This window comes from Camellia sinensis, chromosome 14 (assembly GCF_055761805.1).
Source record: "Camellia sinensis isolate YWXY chromosome 14, ASM5576180v1, whole genome shotgun sequence".
In the NCBI taxonomy this organism is placed as follows: domain Eukaryota; kingdom Viridiplantae; phylum Streptophyta; class Magnoliopsida; order Ericales; family Theaceae; genus Camellia; species Camellia sinensis.
Genome location: NC_138974.1, coordinates 76,360,384 through 76,381,442, shown reverse-complemented (window position 1 = coordinate 76,381,442; position 21,059 = coordinate 76,360,384). Strand labels below are relative to the sequence as shown.

Here is a 21,059-nt window from a genome sequence, read left to right as displayed (position 1 = left end):
TATCATTAGAAGTAGAACACTACTTATTGATAAATAATTTCAGTCAATAGGACTGGCCTAAGATTGTCCCTAAAATTTAAGTAGTTGAATTGTATTTTTTAAAAGATATTTTTATAGTGTTAAATTTATCATTAGAAGTAGAACACTACTTATTGATAAATAATTTCAGTCAATAGGACTGGCCTAAGATTGTCCCTAAAATTTTTAGAACTGAACTAAACCAAACCAAACCGCAAATAGCAATTCAATTTCAATTTGATTCCACGGTTTTAGACTAAAAAAATATCACTATATCTAAATTATCTATTTTAATAAAAATTGATTTTACAAGTGCTCTAAAATTTGCATAAGCATATTTCAAAATTTTAAAATATATTCCAAACTAACTTTTTATAAAATTTAAAAGGACAAAAAAAGGTTTTTCATTTATGTAAAGTAATTATTATAAAAATGTAATTTTTTTTATTATAAGAAGTGTAAAAATCATATAAATGGTAAAAAAAATTAAACATATTTTTTGTACAGAGAAAATGATTTATGAATAAGATAAATGAAAGCCTTGTCAATGTGAAGTGAGATTAACGTTTAAAGAACTGAATGAAAAGATAAGACAGTTGCTTCAGAAAATACTTTATAAATGTTAAATTTGATAAGAAAAAAAAAATCCAACGGTTTCGATTCAATTTTATTTGGTGTTGAACTAAACTGTAATAAAAAGTTCTTAATCTATTCAAACTAGAATCAAATCGTTCCCTTAAAAAACTCAGACCAAAGCATATGATTTGAATCCGTTCAAAATAATTTATGATTTAGTATGTTTGGAAGAAGACGAACCTAGAATGGCCATTCACAGTCGCTTGTCACTCGTCGTTCACCGTCGCGGCTGCTCGTCACTCCGGCGAAGGCTGCTCGTCACTCCGGCACGGTATACCGTCGCGGTTGCTCGTCACTCCGGCGAAGGCTGTCGTTCAATGATTTTGATTTGAGGATTTTGGGGATCAGTGGATTGGGATTTCGGGGATTTTGGTTTCAGGGATTTTGATTTGAGGAATTTGGGGATTTTAGGGACTTCAACCGCGAATGGGATAGAAATAGCGGGATAAACCAAATATTCATTTATTTGCGACGGTATATTTTAACCGTCGCAAATGATCATGATTAACGAATGAAACGACGTCGTTTTATCCTTCGTTTTTGGCGATGGGCTTCTGCTGTCACAGATGGTCCACCATTTGCGACGGTAACTTCTTACCGTCGCTAAATAACACGTTTGCGACGGTATACCGTGCGTCGCCAATGTTTTTGGAATTTTCTTTTTACAATCTTTAGCGACGGAATCATCCCCGTCGCAAAAGGCCATTTTTTTATCGACAGCAAACACACCCCGTTGCAAAAAACTTCTTTGGCGATAGCAAACACACCCCGTCGCAAAAAACCAGTCACCCCGTCGCAAAAACCTTCGTGTTATTTGCCTGATTTTCTTGTAGTGGTTAGGATAATAGTATTACAATCATTTGATAACATAAATAATTTGTATCAGACTATAGTGTCATGCAAAAAAAAAAAAAAAAACAAAACAAAACAAAAACAAAAACAAAGCATTAAACGAAATAAATTTTATAAGTTATCATAAATTTACTTATTTTAAATCAATGATTTATATTATTATTGTGGGACCAAATTATGAATAAATCTCAACTTTTAATTATAATTTGTAAGTAATCATTCTCCATAACTTGAATAATACTTGCATAGTTTCTACAACATTTAAAAAAAAAAGAATTTCGTAGGATTATAAAAATTATATAAGAAAATAGTTTAATCCATTTTATTTATAAAAAAAAATAATCACAAATTATTTGAATTGTATTTGAAGAAATATAACAAATGATAGCTTTAATCATTATATACCAAAAAAAAAAAATTATATAGGTTACTCAACAACAAAATGGTCGAATATAACTAAAGTCATGGACATTGAATTAAATCATATGGGCTCTAAATTGATAATATAATCTAATAAATCAACTAATAATAAAAGAGAGATATCAACAAATATGTAGTATTTCTCTACCATCTTTGTATTATATTCATTAATTTCATATATCATATGAAAGTTTTACTTGTCTCAATCTTTCAATAAAATAAGCACCAAGAAAACAAATTTGATAAAAAATTAGTTCTAAATTTTATTATTAAAAAAACAGAAATTTCAAAAAGAAAATTTAGAGATGGGATTGAAAAAATACTATAACAAATAACAATCGTATAAAAAAAATAAAAAGAAAGAAAAAGAAAAAACACGTAGCAATGATCTAATGTAAACTATTTTTAAAAATTAAAAGAAAGAATATCAAATTATTACCTTGGATAAATATAGTGACGGAAAATAATTTTGTGAGATTTTTGTATTGCCTTCTCCCATACAACTTTCATTATTTAATTATTAATACTCTTCTTATTCATAGCCAACCATTCTTTTTTTATATATATCTTTATCACTTGGTAGATAATAACAAATAATAAAAATTATGAGGAGTAGGTTAAGAGGAGATAAGAAGTTATAGATAAGAGTATTTCACAAGATAAAAAATTCAAAATAAAAAAAGATAATATGTGATAAAAGGAGAAAAAAAATATAAGTAAACCAAAATAAAGATTTAGATAGATATGTTTTTGATAGATATAGATTAACAAATCATATATTTATCTAAATTTTATTATTTTAATTTTTTTTTGTAAATCAATTAGTTAATCTTTATCTTTATCTGTAGACCATGGAATTAATTTTTATAAATTATTTATCAATTCTTATATGTTTATTTATCTATAAGTCATGAAATTATTATTTTTCAAATAATTTTTAAATTTTTTTTCTTTATCTAAATGTCATGAAATAAATTTCCATAAATTATTTATGATTTTTTTATATGTTTATTTATAATGAAATTAATTAAAGTACAAAATGAAGGGCAAAAAACATGAGTATTTTTTTTTTTAAATCAATTTTTTAACCTTTATTTTTATCAGTAGGCCATGAAATTAATTTTTATAAATTATTTATCAATTTTTATATGCTTATTTATGGGAAGAAATTTTAAATTATCTATAAGTTATGAAATTAAGTATTTAATTTTTATCTTTATCTGTATACCACGAAATTAATTTTCATAAATTATTTATCAGTTTTTATATATTTATCTATATGGAGGAATTTTAAAATTCAAATCTTTATCCATAAGTCATGAAATTAATTTTCATTTTAATTAATCAAACAAATAGAAAATGGAGGAAAATAGAAAACACGAAAGACAATAAAAAAGGGTTGCCACGTAGGAAAGAGAGAATTTTAAAATTATGAGAATTTAGGAATGAATATTTACAGATTTTTGACAAAACCATTACATTTGATTATATAGATAGTATAGATTTAGAGTTATGAATTATATATTTAAATTTGCGATCATTGGCAAACATAACAAATTGTTTTAGCTTGCAATGCCCCTAGGTTTCCATTAACATTCTATGCACACAAAAAAATAAAATAAATAAATAAATAAAAATTGGAGTTTTTATCTGATGAAAAAGATAAAGAACACCTATATCTTATTAGGATGTATTAGGGTTGAATAAAGAATCCGTGAAATCTATAATCCGATCCGGTCTAGTCCGATCCGGTAGGTTCAGATTGATTTTTTGAATCCGTGGTTCAGTTTCGGATCGAAAATTAAAAATCCGTAGTCCACGGATCGGTTTTGATTGAACCCCACGATTTCGGATTGTCCGGATTAGAACCGATCCGGACCGTATACAAATAGCCTATATTTATACTATACACCCTCTGTATAGTATCTTCCCTTATTTCATGTAAAACCTAAACCCGCATAGTATATTCTTTTATTGTTTTTGTTTGTTGGTTTTTAGTTTTAATTTATAATGGTCTAAATACTTATGATGGAATCAGTTTTTTTATCGTTGTTTAAATTCTAAAATAGTATGTCGCTATTATGAAAAGATCTGCTGCTATTGTGGAATTAATATAATGCTATGTTTATGTTTTTATGAAATTAAAATGTTCTATTTTTTTTGTTGTTTAATTATGTGAATTCGTAATTCTAAACCGATCCAATCCGTGTTTAAATAGATTGGTTCGGATTGGTTCCATGATATAAACGGATTGGATTGGTTCTAATTTTTTAAAAATCGTTGATAACGGATTGGTCCTAATTTTGTTCTAATCCGGACCAATCGGGACCATGCTCACCCGTAGGGAAAAAAAAAATTAATTTGATATATATTATTCTTATTAATAAATTTACATTAAAATATAATAAGAATTAACATTTTAAAATCTTAATCATAATTTGTTTGGTTAGAGCTTTCTAAAAACACTTTTCAGAAAATTTTATTTTTTTGTTTTCTGTGTTCTTTTGTTTTTACTGATTTTTTTTAATATTTTAAACAATTTTTTTTTTTAATTTTTAGACATATCTAACATAAATATACATAAAAAGTAAAAAAATTGTGAAAAAATAATTTAAAAATTCACTAAATACAAAAAATACGAGAATTCAATACATTTTTTATATTTTTTTATATTTATTAATTTTTTAAAATATTTTTTCACAAATTTTTTACTTTTTAGATACATCTAAGTAAGGTGCATATAAAAAAGTAAAAATTTTTTTATAATTTTAAAAATATTCACTAAAAACAAAAAAATAAAAAAAAAATCAATTTTTAAAAAACTTAATTCAAAAAACTCAAATCAAACACACTTAAGTGTCACATCTTAAGCACCACCTCAAGGGCCGGCCCAATCAATATTATTGGGCTAAAACAAAATTTCCATGGGAAAATGTTTTATGGTTAACTTACGCTTACACCACTTGGATTTTGGATTATATATTATTTTTTAGGATGAATTATACTAATAGCTCCTATAATTTAAAATTTATGTCATTTTAGTTTATGATTTTTCAATTGTGACACATTTAACCCTTGAATCTTATTTCAAACAAAAACAATTGAAGATATCATTAGATGTTTCAAGGGTAAAATTGTCAATTTAATAAAATATAAACTAATTTGACAAAAATAAATATCAAACAAATATTTTTGAATTTTTAAAAATTATTTCTACTAACTAAAAATAAAATTATGTAAAATTGATAAATCTTTTAAACAATTTTTTTCTGCTTTACCAAATTAATTTTTATTATGTGTTTGGATGATGATCATGTAAAATTAATTTTTAAAAAATAATCATGTAATTTTTATTAGTTTTTTTTTATTTATCAACTTTACATACTTTTAATATTGGTGGATTAAAAAAATTTTAAAAAAATAAAAAAATATTTTTTGACATTTATTTTTGTCGAATTAGTTTATATTTTATTAAATTGACGATTTTGCTATTGAAATTAAACAATGACATCTTCAATTGTCCTTATTTGGAACAAGATTCAAAATTCAGGTTCAAATGTGTCACAATTGAAAAGTCATGGACCAAAGTAACACGAGTCCCAAACTATAGGGACTGTTAGTGTAATTTGCCCTATTTTTTAATGTTTAAAAAATTATACAAATCTTCCTATTATTATAATTATTTACATGGAATAAAAGTATTGAATTCATACACTCTCTTTTCTTATTTTGCTTTACTTTCTTTTCTTTCTTTTTTTCCCAATATAATTTCTTTTATTTTTCTATTAGAAATTGTTACCTTTATATAAACAGGGTCATGAAATGAAATTATTAATCACAAAGCAAAAATGTAATTTTTAGAACGGTAAAAAATAGAATATAATTAGATCAACCCAAGGAAGTGTTACTATAATTTAACCATGTTTTATTGATATAATTTTTCTTAGATTGTAAATTTTTTATTTTAAAAATATTTTTTTGCGTGTATAAACTTGTAATTAAAATGAAATTATTGAATTTACTAATTGGGGCCTTTTGAAAAACATATTTTTCAATTTTTATTACTGGTGAATTATGGAAAATAGAAGTTTTTATTTTGGGAAAATTGGTCTAAGATCCCTCTTCCAATTTTAGTAATGGAAGAGATCCACAATATTATATTATGATGTCTAAGGTCCCTCAACTTCCACACCAATATATCACAGAGAAAATTAACTCTCTCAAGTCTTTTTTTTTTTTTTTTTTCTGTCTGTCTAAACTTTGTCTTCTTCGCGGAGGCAGATCTTGAGTTGGACCGTACCATTTGGTCTGGGTGTCCAAGCTGGTAAATATGGAGATTCAGGTTCCATTGTTCCAAGTCGGTGGTTCCGCCATGCATGGTAGTGGTCCAGCAGTGCTGTTGATTTCCGTTCCTGTGCGAGGTGAGGCGTGGGTTTATTCCTGCACATGCTAGTTAGTTGATGGCACCATAGGAGACGATCCTTCTTTCTTGGGTTCAGCCAATCGCCAGTGGAATTCATAAATGCTTTGGTTGAATCTCAAAGTAGGGATCTAAAGCTTGTAGCAGGGGAAGCAAGTCGTAGTGCCGAAAAAAGCTCGGATTTCTTCAATCAACCATGGTAAGCTCATCTGCTACTTGCTGCTAATTAAGTTTGTGATTGGTACTTTCTTATATAAGAGTCATGATTATTTATTTATTTATTTAGTGTGGATTAAACAGGGTTGAAGATGCTGTTATTCATTATCTGAATCACAAGCCAGTTACGGATGGTCCTGGAGGCACATGAACTAGGGATCATGGAGATAAATTCAGAATTTCTCTGGAAATAAATTTCGAAGTCAGAGAAATTTGGTTAAAACACATTCCGAAGTCGGAGAAATTCTGAAGTCAAAGAAATTCAAAATTTCTCTGGAACAAGGTCAATGGAAACAAGACAACCTTTTCATTTCCATCTGAACTGCAACTGATGGTTTATGGAAGCAGAAACAAAAGAATGCATGATAAATAGAACAAAGCAAATGCTTTCAATATATACATGAATATGATATGACGCAAGAAGAAATATGACAACTAGTAAGAAATTTGGGAAGCAAAAAGGTCTAAAAAAGCAGATATGACACAAAACTTTAGATGAAAAGATTGAAGAAACTAGAAAGCAGTGTTAGTTAATTATTATACGAAGGGCTCAGAAAACTTATTCAGAACTGCATTGTTTCACTAATGTTTCTATAACAATTCAAGCAGCAATTCCCATGCCTGTTCGTAACATTTCCTAAATAATTCCAATCAAATTTTTTAGAAAACTCATTTCCAACCTGTTACTAATATGGTACAAAACACAACCCAGTGTTCAATTGATGACCAAAATAACAATTTTTTATTCAGAATGGAGAGAAATTCCGAAGTACAGAGAAAATTATTCAAAACACAGAGAATCCAGAGAAATTCAAAATTTCTCTGAAGAGAAATTTCGAAGTCGAGAGAAATTTGGTTAAAACACAGTAGAGAATCCAAAGAAATTCAGAATTTCTCTGGAGAGAAATTCTCTAGTTGAATTTTCTCTAAATCGATGTTAAAGGACTTTAGACATAAAAATATTGAGTGTCCTTTATGCTATAAAATCATAATACCAAGGACTTCTAAAAAAAAAAAAAACCCGGTTATTTTCTAAGCCTTTGACCAAAAACGTGTTTTATTTTTTTCTTCTAAACAGACCTATGGACAATGTTCTTTATTATTATTATTTTTTTCTTAAATTTTTACAGGCCGACTAAGACACAAAAAAATTATTTAAAGCATTAAGGCCTCTGAAAAAATAATAAAATTTAGGCAAGCATCTAACTCGCTTAAAGAAACGCCAGCCCCTTCCAACCCCTCTCCGAAAAAATAAAATAGTACTAAATTTATTAATTCGTAAATAGATGAGTATCAGAATTCAAGTGGGTTCTTGTACACCTTACCTTCTACTCCTGGTACATTTCATACAATGCAAGGACTGACCTATTTTTGAAACTCTGTAATAAAGCTATTCTGACTCTTAACATTTCATTCAATTTGAGTTGACTTTCTCTCGTAAATTTGATGGACCTAATTTCAATTTTTTACGCTCGTGCAATTATAGGTAGGTTGGTGTGATTTGCTCTAGTTTTCCAGATATTAGTCATGACAGGAACTCCCCAACTAGACTCACTTTTCATTTTCAAGTTCCAAAAAAAAAATTAACTGTAAAAACAATGACGCTCCACAAACAAAATTCACACTAACCAACCAAAACATGGGAGCATTTAATTAATTAAATTAATGTAATGCAAACCTCAAGCTGGGATTTTTTTTTTTTTTTTTTCTTTTTTGGGGCCCTCCTCCATTTGCAACTTTTCTAACTTTCACCCCTCCAATTACCCTACACCATTGGAGGAAAGAGGATGCTGGATGAACAAATAATATAAAGACTCACACAAATGACCAGTTTACAAAAGAGAATGCGAGACAATGGACAGTATTCTCTTCAGCTGCAAGGACTTTCCATGCGATGGCTTGATCATACGAAACATGGCGCCCCATTGTCGACATGCATATCCCGGCCGGCAAGCAAGCAAACCCCTGCATATGAAATAAACAAATGATTCTATCACCGGGACTTCTACAATACAAATACCAAACTTGTTTCGCCACTTCCTGTTCTTCTCTGAAAGGCTCCTAAGTATATACCTCTCACAATTTAAATTCAAGACCTTGATTATGATTGTCCACATCAAATCTAATGCCATATCCTTTTTATTATGCAAACAATGATATTGTCTCGCGTAAAAAAGTACCTGCTGCATTATCTTGGCAAAGTCTGAGTACAAAGCCTTTCGCCCAGACTCATCAAATATCTTATCCAGTGTGATATCTTGTAAAGCCACCAGAGTTGTTTCCAGCATGTCAAGCCCTGCCTGGTTTGCAAATATGAAGACTGGTAGCGACTGCAACAATGAAAAGTAGTCGTGATTATCAAATATCACGATGATTATAACAACACTGCATGCACACCACCTAAAATTAGCCAAGAAATGGACAATCAAACCAAAACCTCCATAAACAAACACATTACAGGCTTCTGCTGCTTAGTCCAAAACTACAGTTGCTAAATTTCAAATTGATGTCTCACTGATAGGAACATTTTTACTTGGCTGTTTAATTTCTACATTGAGTCTGAATTACCAATTGAATATGTCATGCTTCTATACTACGATTTTTGTTTAACATCATGTGTCAACCAGCAATTTCAAGATACAATGGTCAGAAATATCTGTACGCATAAATCCGCCTCTATCCTTTTAGACTAGCAGATTGATGTTGCATTTTCTTGCTGTGATTGAGGGAATCACAAATGACAAAAACAAGAGAAATATCAACAATTCCTCAGAACAAACTAAACATCTGAAACAGCTCTGTAAAAGGCATTGGTTGGGTCATGTACCTTCAATGAACAGCACAATATTGCATCGGGATGATGCCAGAGGTGTTTCAACAGTGACTCACCACCCACAGAATCGGATCTCAGCAATTCTGTCCCTAAATGGAAACTGAGAAAAGGAACCCCAAAATATAAAATCAGAGTGAAAAAAATATTAGACCCCATTTGAGAAACAAAGGACAAAAGATGTTTTTTCTTAATTTGAAAGGAGTACAATATTATTACAGTTTGAATGAGAGATCTAAGAAAAATTGAAATAGCATGTTGACTTCTTTCTAAATAAAAAATTTTAAGCAAACATTCAAGAGGCAGGACTGAACCCACAATGAACTCGTACTTGGTAAATAAAATTATAATGGCTTGCAACATATTGAACATGAATTAGGAAAAATAAAAGCACAACTTGCCTATAGCTCTGGCAGATCCAGTGAGCTAGAGTTAAAGCTTCTGGTGAACCTGGAGATAGCTTTGGTCCCACAGTGGGGCTCAATCCTGATGGAGATATGGCCATCGCAACCCTTTGCACAGAGGAAATCACACTACGTACATATTGGCGAGCCATTGCAGCGATATTATCCTGCAGATTGTTCTCAAATGGGAACTGAAAAGCAATAGTCAACACTGATCGTGCGTTGTAACATGAGGATGTATCACCAGAAACTTGGTTTGTTGCTGGGCCCACTTCAAGACTGGATGTCAGATCCAGGGTCCGATTTGCAGTTAAAGTATCCTGCATATCAGACTGAACAATTAAAACATTAGTACTCCATCTGGAACAAAACTAATCAACAAAATTTTTATTATGTCAGAGAAAAACCACAGTTAAAATGTTAACATTCAACTTAGTATTAAAGCACATTTCAGGCTCATGCCATCTCGATCTGGTTGCAATTTTGAGAAAAGGCCACCAATAGATTAACATTTCAAGGACCTACAACCAGAGCCAGTATAAAGATACAACCTCCCACTACAATACATTATCATGAATACTGAAGAAAGCCTCTGGTATGTCAGAATAAAACTTCGACGAGTCCTTGCAATAAACCATTTATCTTCAGGCAAACACAATTTACTTGGGTGCATCAAACTAAAATTTTGATTCAACAAATAACTGAAAACTGACTAGTCTAAATGGATTGTGCCAGCAACTAGAACAGAGGTTACATGAAAGTGGGGAATCAGCGAATCAAAATGCACTTAATAGTATATAGTTTTGTTATTAGATACAGCAATTCTAATAGATAAGACCTTTAGTAACATAATAAATGGAGATCCAGGAGGAAAATATTCAACTCAACTGATTTTGAATCCAAAGGTATAATGCGAAAACCAGAGGGTAGCAGTGGGGCATCATCTGGAAACATTTCATCAATCGGAGCAAAAACAAGTTCAGCGCAGGCACCCACAACATTCTCATCAATACCGCTACATATCTGCAATAAAAGCAACTCTCTGCTGAATATCTTAAATATATTTTCAGGGCTAAGCATTCAAATTTTCACTCAAGTGGTCAAATTTATCGGGACACTGAAGAAAGGACCTGAAGCAGATGAATATCCCTGGACATAAAAGCATCTTCTTGTGCAAAAGAGTGGCCTTCGAGGCGGATTACCTCAAGCGTCTGCAATGTCAGAACAAAAGGTGTGAAAAGGAAATGACAACTATGCAAAAGTAAAGAGTGGTATGCATTTTCTAGAAGTTTCTTGAAAGAAGGAACAAAGAAAGAAAGCAATACAACAGGCGTTAAGTAATTCATATTGGTATACAAAATATTCAAACGGGGAAGAAAAGAGTCAAAATCTCAACTTCCTTCATTAGAAAGACTGAACACATATTGGTTGCTGAGAAGATGAAAAGATCACTACGATCGAAAACATACCTGTTCCTGTTCAATCGTGTGACCAAGCGGCATGATAATTTGGCTCCCAGTAAACCTCGTAGGCCTCATCCCCGGATATGCAAATGAGCTAGCTTTCAGTGCCGCAGCAGAATAAGCATCAACATTGAAGTCAGCCCACTCAGAGCGATGCTCCCTCAGAAAGCGAACCAGCACTGCAGGAGGAACATTCTAGCAGAATAAAGGGAACACACATTATCTCAATATTTATACAACCAATACAGGACTAACAATCAACATTCTGCTAAATCTTCCAATTTGGTAATTTTGATTCAATCACAGAAAAAGTAAATATATTAAGTAGAATAACTAAAATTTAGATTTGAAAGTTTACCGATGAATTTCAAGAATGAATTAACTTTATCATGATATACTTAAAATTACCATAATAAAAGTAGTCTATTTGAAATCATGTCAAGGATTCTGCTTCTGGCTACAAGGATCATACTAAAATACATAAATTCTATTCAACTTCTATAGTTTTTCTATTCATCTTTAGTAGCAAACTCCCAATTTTTTTAACCTCAAATTTCTTGATTTGAAATTCACATTTATCCAACCGGAGCATTAGAAGTTATTCAGCCAAAAAGCAAAGGCAACACTACATTAATAATATCACCTTGTTTGGTTTCAGAATTTTGAATTCACTGTTCAGATAATTGAGTTTTTTTGTATTTTGTATTTTTTCATTTTCACTAATTTTTTTTAAAAAATATTTTAAGCAAATATTTTTCGTTTTTAGATAAACCTAACATAAATACACTTAAAAAATACAATATTTGTGGAAAAAATCTTTACAAAAATAACTAAATAGCAAAAATACAAAAAAAAAAAAAGAAGGGAAAATTCACTACATTTTCGTATTATTGTGTATTTATTAATTTTTTAAAATATTTTTTACAAATATTTTAGTTTTTAGGTACATCTAGGTTAGCTGCATCTAAAAAGTAAAAAATTTGCTTAAAATTTTAAAAATATTCACTAAAAACAAAAACAAAAAAACACAATTTTCAGAAAATTGAATTCAAAAAATTGAAACCAAAACTCACTTCGAGTAGCATTGATGCCTTCGCACATAGGATGCCGCCAAGTAACGAAAGGGAATTAGAATGACTAGAAGTGGCATCCAAATTTTTGGTTGAATTAACTGCAACCATAACATCTTCAGCACCATCACAATTCACTATTGACCAGCCACCATCGTTGAATCCATTGACAGCATCATTGAAACCTCTGCAGGGAAAAAAAGGTAAATGATATGACATTATAAGTGGGAGAAAAACGTGGGGTATAATTACCATCTACACAAGTATATACAGTTAATAAATTTTTACATTTACATACACAATGAAGAGGAAGGAACTAAGAAATTATAAACATAAATCTACCTGCTCAATCTTTGGCTAAAAGTTCGCAGAACAGCTGGCTGTCTGCCCAGGCCATATACTACCTCCCCACTTGCCTCCTGAGCTATTTGCCTGATATAACGCAATGCCTTCATAGGAAAATGGTTAATTACTTCCGTATGTACAAAACTCACGCATACAACATGAATTCAGGCTTACTTAGAAAATGAGGTGTGCCAAGTTACACAAAGATTTTAGACTAATGAACTATATAGGAAATCAATACTTTGACAAAACTGTGTCACACAAGAAAATTGGTCCTACACAGCAGCCAATTTCTGGCAATACAATATTTAAGAAGCCTGACAGCCACCTCATTCAGTAATCAAACCAATGGGAAACTTAACCAGACAAACACAACTTTCTGCCAATAAATTATATTGAAAATTGTCTGATCACCGCAAGGACTTTTTCCAAATAAAAACATCAATAACTGAATGCCAATGAAACATTTGATTTTTTTTTACTCACCGCAATTGTCATTTTTTGTGCAACAACTTTTGATGATTCATAAAGTGGCCGCAGCACCTCTGGCACACTCCAAGCCTAATCAGATCAAAACAAGTGAGTTGTTGCCAAGTAACAAAGAAATAGTATGCTAGCCACAGAAAACAAACCTCGAGATTCAGGTGATCAACTATATGAATAATTGACCCTCCACCTTCACATGGTCGAATCAAATAGCCACTTGGAAGCATTTCAGCCCTCACAAACTGAGAAGCGGCAACTGCATTTGGACCAGCACCAGAACCTGACAAAGATCTCTCACAGACCTTGAAAATTTAACATAAAAAGGAACAAACATCAAATTAAAATCAGCTTCCTTCGATCTATAAGATGGTAGCCCATACAATTCAAATGCCATAATTATAGGATAATCAATGAAGTAATAACTATCTCAGGAGCAATATATAATATAAATATACATACATAAAATAGAAACCAAATCTTGATTTGAACCAATATGAGTTACTCATTGAGATGGCTTCGTAGTTTTAAATTTTAATGTACCCAACAGGATTTTTTTTTTTTTTTTTTTTTTGCTTTGCAAGTTTGGCTGGTGAGCAAGGAAGGTACCCAAATACCATTCAACTAAGAAACTGAGTTGATTCTGTTGAATCACCAAAAAAGCCAAAACTTTGATCCAAATCCCATTGATATGTAATATTCTCGTAGTGGAATCATTACAAGATGGTTCAAACAGTTCATGCATGAAGTTTCCCTCAACTAAATGGTCCCAACCCATTCTGTCAAATCATTATAGTAATTAACGCCACCAAAATGCAAAATAGTTGCACCACACAAAACTACTGAACTGCTAAGATTCAAGGATATGTGTATGCGTACCACAAGGCTGCCATTCTCTAAGTTTGTAGTGTATCTCAGAGTCCAGAAATCCCGTGCAGGAGCCAGTGTAGTTGGAGCATATATCTGAAAGCAATTCAAGATTTAGTTAATTCTCTGACATGGAAAATCCCCATTAACATTCTTGGAAGAAGCTTTAAACCATAATCATTCACCTGTGTGTACAAAAGTTCAATTGTTCCTCCATTTCCAGCAGGAAACATTGTGAAAACTTCAAGGCTCCGACAGTCCCGGAACCAAGATGGACGATCTTTAAGGATCTCAGCAATCTAATCAAAAAATATCGAAACAAAAATATTGAGTTGAAACTTGCTTACATTAGCACATCCCAAAAAATGATGGGAACCATATTGCAAATTACAAACTGACATGGCATCAAACCACCAACTATACCTTTGTAGGTTCTAAACTTACTAGACCGCAGGCTCGAGCTGCCACTCCACTGCATCTATGTGAAATGGCAAAGATCCCAACCGAATCCGGACCAGGCTGACAAGAAATTCAACGAATTGCTTCATGAAATTTTTAGCTTTACAGAGTGAGAAAGGCATCCACATTTGTTATAGACCTAAAATGAATCAACGAAAATTTTCCAAATATTAATAACAAGACATTCAAAACCTTCATCCCAGGCATCTGGACCCAATCGACAGCAGTTCCCGTAGCCTTTGAAAGGAACTCTGCCAAGGTCTCCTCTGCAATTGAGAGGAGTCTGCAAAAGCATAAAATTTAGATCAGAAACAGTGTCAATATTACAATACTACTTATAGTGGGTTTGTGTGTGTGTTGGGGGGGGGGGGGGGGGGGGGGATGCATTGATGTTGGAGGGTTACCCAGCAGGGTTATTAGCATCTCTCATAGAATGCTGAGTAGTGGTTACCACAGACTCACAGCTTGCATCAGTAGCTGCCGACGCCTGCAGGACATTCATTGAACATAGGTATCTAAGCCAAAACATGAAAATGCCATAAGGAAACTTTACTTTTGTTGTTTTTCAGAGCAGTTCAATATAATTCCTGGACTTTTATTATACTGTATAACAGTCAAATATAATTCCTTTCAAAGTATAAAACTGAACAGGCTACCAATTTCACTGGCTATCTATGCAGAGCATTGAGCAAATATGTTTGGACATCCAATTTGAGACATGAAATAGATATAATAGGCATCTGAAACACATAGAAGCAAAAAGAAAAAGATCACAAAATAAACAAAATGCACAACCCCACAGACTGGTCCCAGTTGTTAGTTGTTCACAACTTCTGGAAGAAACCGTAACGTTGGGGTTCCCAAAGCTGGAAATTTATATTATCATTCTACAAATATAACAAATATCAACCCTTTGATTCTTTTCGAAAGTAAATGCATCCAATAAAGACAGATAACGAGAAATAGAAGTCGATCCATAAATATATAGCAATAGCAACAATAGGGTAAGAGATAAATTAACATACAGTGTGCAGTTGTTGCCGCATAAAACCATTCTCGCATACCAACTGTGACACCTGTTTCTGCAACCGATCATTCTCCTCCATCAACAGCTTGTTCATCGCCGTCAGTTTCCTGTTCACAGTCTGCAGCCGAGAAGCCTCTTTTCGTTGCTTCTCTCGACACCTGCTTAGGCCAAAAGAAACTTTAAAAAATCGTTTCACAATCCAACCTAAGAACCCAATTTACATTCAATTACACAGATTAATTTATTTACAAATAAGCAGAATTGCAATCAAAATCTACACATTTAAACAAAAATTCCAAGAAATTCAGTTAAATAACCAAAGTTTTGCATCAAGGCCTCTTCTTTACCTGCGATTCTGAAACCAGACTTTGATCTGCTTGGGTTCGATGTTAGACAAAATGGGACAGTCGCGGATCAATTGCTGCCGACGCAAAGAGCTCGGCTTCGGACACTCGGCATAAACCCTTTCGAGGGCTTCCACCTGCTCGCCAGTGTACCGGACATATTTTCCGGCATCGAGATGCCTGTTGATGCTATCACTGCTACTCTCTCGGTGCTGATGTGCCACTGCCATCGCCATTTTACTCGAATTCGAAGCTTCTGTGCAATTCTAAACACACTGATCAAGAAAGGAGAAGGGAACACAGAGATGTAGAAACTGTGAGCGGCCTTATAGCTGGTTTAAGCTTCCTCGTGATATCAGAAGATCAAACGGACGACGTTGATTGAATCAGAAGATTCTCAGGCTCACGACACACTCACTCCAACTCCAATCTCAGTAACAGCCAAATCGATCAACGAAAAGTAATCCGATATAATACTGACAAAAGAAGAGCTGAATCTTACGATAGCGCTCTCGACTTGTCGATGAAGCTTTGAATAACTGACTAGATAAGCTCCATTTTTTAATCCCCAAATGTCCAAATTTTCACTTATTGCCCTGAAATCTCGGCTTTTTGAACTAAAGTATACTCGGATTTCTCTTCCAAACTTCCAAGAAACAACAAAATCTGCCTCCACAGCTCTGTTTTCAGCTCTGACTACTCTAAAGAATCCCTCAAAACCTCAGATTTCTCACCTCGACTGTCAAAGAAACAAACATGAATATACAAAAAGCATGATCCTCAGATTTCACGTGCAACGTCGTCGAAGAACATAAATACAGGCATTTTATATCTACATCGAACATACACAACAAGCGACGAAGAGGTGGAGATCATAGAAACGAGCTTCTTCACTGTATTTTTGTATGGCAACATTAGAGAGCTATGGAGTCACGACAAGAACGGAGAGTGAAGAAGAAACCCTATACATGTCTAAAGGAAGCAAGAAGGAGAGAAGTTTGGGGGGTGGTTTTTAGAGAGAGAAAGTGGGAGGAGCGAGATTGGAGAGAGAGAGAGAGGGGTGGGGTGGGGTGGGTTTTGGAGAAACGCTCGGAAATCGAAAATGCCAGTTAAATGCTGCTGGTGCAGCAGGAGCTGTGCTGCCTTTTCTTTCTTTATTAGCAGTGGTGAAAGCAAAATGAAAATTAAAATATAATTTTAATCTTTTTAAAATAAGAAAATGGAGATTCGGCGCATTTACGTGGTCGTCCCTGCTGCTGTTAAGTTGAAATGACGTATTAGGGTCAGGCTGCTTACCCCGTCCCCGTAAATGCTCTCTGTACACAAAATAAATCCCCAGTACGAAAAAAATCTTCTGCAGTTTGCCCTATCCTACTACTCTATAATCTATAGCGGTGATAAGTCACAATTATTTTATTTGAATTATATCAGTTCTCATTTAAGTTACATCATCATTATTTTTTTATCACATTACTCTCAACTCAATTCATAATTTATATTTTTTTTATTATAAAATGTCCACAAATATACTAATTTAATACTTTCGAAATAACCTTTTAGGCCCCATTTGTTTTGGGGTTAAATAGATAGAAGGGGATTAGAATAGAGGTGGGGTTATTTAGAGGTGGTTTGGCATAATCTATTTTAGTCAATCTTTTTATCTTTTTATGTTTTTTAAGTCACATCAATCAACATCTCATCTCTACTTTTCTACACATTTTTATAAAAAGTCAAAAAATACACTTATTTATGACATCCCAAACCACCCCTTAGTGTTGTGTTTGCTTGTAGAGTTTGGGAGAGGATTAGACCATCTCCAATGGTTCACCAAAGTTGACATCAAATTTAAAATTTGGTGAAAAAGTTACTGTTTGGTGCTCTAACGGTTGCACCAAATCGATATCAAATTGAGATTTCAGCAAACGATTCATCAAACTGATGACATAATACATATTTCATCAAAACACTGTGTGTGACCATTGAAACAGAAAAGCTTCATAATTTTACACATAGGTCGACCACTTGGATGACCACCTGGTCGACCCCTTGGTCGACCACCCGATGACCAACCGGTCGACCAGTGCATGCGAAATTGGCCTGGTTCAAACAGTTCAAAAAGGTAAAAAAAAAATAAAAATTGGCTTCACTGGTCGACCAACCGGTTGACCTACGGAGGTAGGTTCAGATAGTTCAAGAAGGTAAAAAAAAAAAAATTCCTCATAATCGGTTGACCATCCGGTTGTCCTGAAGGAGATTTGATGAAGATAAACCGTTGGAGCATTCAGTATCAAATTGAGAAAATGGTCATTTTTTTACTCAGATTTGGTGAAACATTAGGTGAACCGTTGGAGATGCTCTTGGGATGGAGGAGGTGAATAGATGGAGGTTGGAAGGGGAATTGAGATGGAGGAGGTAGAGATGGTATTAGAAAAATAGTGAGAGGATTATAAATTTTTTTATTTTTTATATATTAGGAATTTTTTTAAAAAATATTAATGATTAATTTTTTATATTTTTTTATTTATATTGTATTTATGAGTTGATCTTTATCTGGTATATTGTATTTATCATCTTCTGTATTATCATTTAATCTTTTATAATTTATAATCATTACAACTTTTCCTCTTTTTATCTCTGCATGATTTCTAACCATAAATGATGCGCTTCTATGCGGGCTATTATTAGGTCTAATTACTCCTAAATCTAGTAACTCTTTAATCTGTGTTTTAAATTTTTCCATATCTACTGGCATATGATCTATTTGTGCTGATGTAATCTTGTAATCCTTATTTTTTATATCTAAACTGGTTAAAACTTTATTTCTTTCCCAATATTTCATGGGATGTTCTCCTAAAATCTCTATTGTTTCAGCTAATCTTATTATCTCATCTAAATCATTTTCTGTTCTTCTGTATGCTGGTTTTTTCTTTAATTTTCCTATTTTTGCAAAAAATAATTTTAGGTTAACTGTTTATTGAAAATCTTCTAGGTTCCAATAGTCTCCCTTATCTTCAAAATCAAATTCTTCTAAATCTTCAAATTCATAGTTTTCTATGTCTAAATTTTCTAAAGAAGTATTTGCTATCTCCTCAGGTATATACTTTTGGGCTAATGTTTAATTTTTTATATTTTTTATTTATTTTACTATTTTATTATTTTATATAAAAAAAAGTTAACAATTCTTACATTAACAACTATCATCAAAACAAACACAATTTTACTTAATCCCCTCACTAACAATCCTCTCATTACTAATCACCTCACTATAAATTTCATCAATTCTACCTCTGAAAACAAACATGGCCTTGATTTAAAATTATGGTGCGAGTGTAAAATTATATTTTCAGCTTTTAAATTATGATTTTAAAATAAGAAATTTATTTTGTTATGAGTTTTAAAAATAATTTTAAGATGATTTTTTAATTTTTTTTAATTGATTGATATATAAAATATGAGAGAATGTGAAATGAGAGATTAGAGAAAAAATAATAATAATTTGATTAATTAATAATAATAATAAACTAAAGATGGAAGTTTTGAAAATAATTTTAAATTATATTTTAAAATTCTGTTTGGTTGTAATTGATTCAAACCATAATTTAAAAACAAAATTAAATTTTAAAAAGTAAATTAAACACTACTTTAAATTTTATAGGTGTGCTTAGTTTGGTTTTGATAGATAAATTTTCAAAAAAATATTTTCGAAATAGAGTTTAATTTTTTTTTTTTCGTGTGTGTTGTTTGGTTGTATATTTTGGAAATACACTACAGGAAAAAGAGAATTTTGTGGCGTTTTTGTAACGACGTTTATTTAAACGTCACTGTTATGAGTATTTAACGGCGTTTTATAAAACGCCGCCTATTATATTTCACAAAACGACACCGTTTTATAATGGGAGGCGTTTAAAAACGCCTCCGAATGTGGTGACCCACACGCGCCCCTTTCTGTGAAAACCTTATTTTGAATCAGAGCCTACATACGCACAGATCTCTCAACCATTAATACATGCGCACAGGTCTCTCTCTCTCACCCCTCTCCATCGAAGCTTAAATCAAAAAAGATTCAGATCGAAGCCCCGATCTGAACAAAACCTGATTCAGATCTCTCTCTCTCTCAACCCTCTCCATCGAACCCGTGATTTCACTCTCTCTTGCTTCAAACCCTTTCGTTTCTCTCGATTCAAACCCCTTCATTTAGTAATCGATTAATCTATCTCTAGTTCATGTTCGAGTTTGCTAGGTTTTATCTAGATCAGATCGATCGATTGAAGATCTATTGATCGATTGAACGTGATTTCGAAGTTCAACCTTCTTCAGCTCGGTGATTCAATCTCATATTCGTTCGGCGATTTCGAAGTTCTCTCTCGATTTCAAAGCTCGGTGATTCAATCTCAGATTCATTCAGCGAGGAAAGTGAGCACCATCATCTACCAAGGTGAGCACCATCGCTTCAGATTCGCTTGTTTTTTTCCCCTAAATTAGCATGTTGAATTTTCCTAGCATGTTGAATTTTAATCTCTGTTTTTTTATTACCCTAAATTAGCATCAGTTTGGATTGATCAATCAGTGTAGCTTAGATATTTAGGTAGAATATCTGTTTACATTATGATTATTATTATTTTGAATTCTAAAATATAGAACAATTCATTATATCTTGGAATGGATTGTGATTTTGTATTCATCATATTGAGAAAAAATCTAGCTTAATTCAATTTCTTGCATAATTTTTTTTACAGACAGTAATAGATATTGATATTTGAACAATTTGTGTATCCTCTGCTTTGCTTCTTTACGTGTCTGATAGAAGAATGTAAATTGTAGTCTCTTTGTGAAGAGATTACCATAGCCGCCTTTATTCATAAGGATACAAATAAGTGTTGGTGCCAAAAATGATTAATAGTAATAAGAGTTGTGTTATCTTCCTCAAAATTCTCATCAATTCAATGTCTTCTTTGAAAAAAAAAAGAAAAAAGAAAAAGTGCTTTCATTACTATTCATTTTTAATAAAGTTAATAAATGAACACTTTATATTTACATTAAGATTTGATCATCCTAATTAAGAACTTCTGGTTGAGGTTGAGAATGAACTGTCACATTCACATTCAAGATCTTCAAACCCCCAAAACTCTTCTTCCTCTTCTTCCTCCTTTGGCATTTTCCACTTTTCTCTATCCATTTCCCCTTCAAACATCACCTTTAATACCT

At 32.2% G+C, this 21,059-nt stretch overlaps 1 protein-coding gene across 4 annotated transcripts; it reads right to left on the bottom strand.

Annotated features, from left to right (window-relative positions):
- Nucleotides 1–8,180: 8,180 nt before the first annotated feature.
- On the bottom strand, nucleotides 8,181–17,174 carry LOC114286774 (homeobox-leucine zipper protein REVOLUTA). 4 transcript variants are annotated; one of them, XM_028229984.2, is made up of 18 exons: nucleotides 15,858–17,174; nucleotides 15,509–15,668; nucleotides 14,888–14,970; nucleotides 14,676–14,766; nucleotides 14,448–14,543; nucleotides 14,210–14,323; nucleotides 14,037–14,120; nucleotides 13,307–13,462; nucleotides 13,161–13,235; nucleotides 12,672–12,778; nucleotides 12,333–12,516; nucleotides 11,266–11,454; nucleotides 10,927–11,007; nucleotides 10,685–10,819; nucleotides 9,794–10,128; nucleotides 9,390–9,495; nucleotides 8,743–8,892; nucleotides 8,181–8,527 (listed from the first exon to the last, which is right to left on the bottom strand). In XM_028229984.2, exons 1-18 carry the CDS (start codon nucleotides 16,088–16,090, stop codon nucleotides 8,378–8,380), a joined length of 2,529 nt encoding a protein of 842 aa, XP_028085785.1. In that variant the 5' UTR covers nucleotides 16,091–17,174; the 3' UTR covers nucleotides 8,181–8,377. The 4 variants fall into 4 exon arrangements, with proteins under 4 accessions (XP_028085785.1, XP_028085786.1, XP_028085787.1 ...); XM_028229985.2 differs by having other exon boundaries at nucleotides 9,794–10,116; nucleotides 15,858–17,153; XM_028229986.2 differs by having other exon boundaries at nucleotides 14,469–14,543; nucleotides 15,858–17,048.
- Between the last annotated feature and the right edge of the window lie 3,885 nt (nucleotides 17,175–21,059).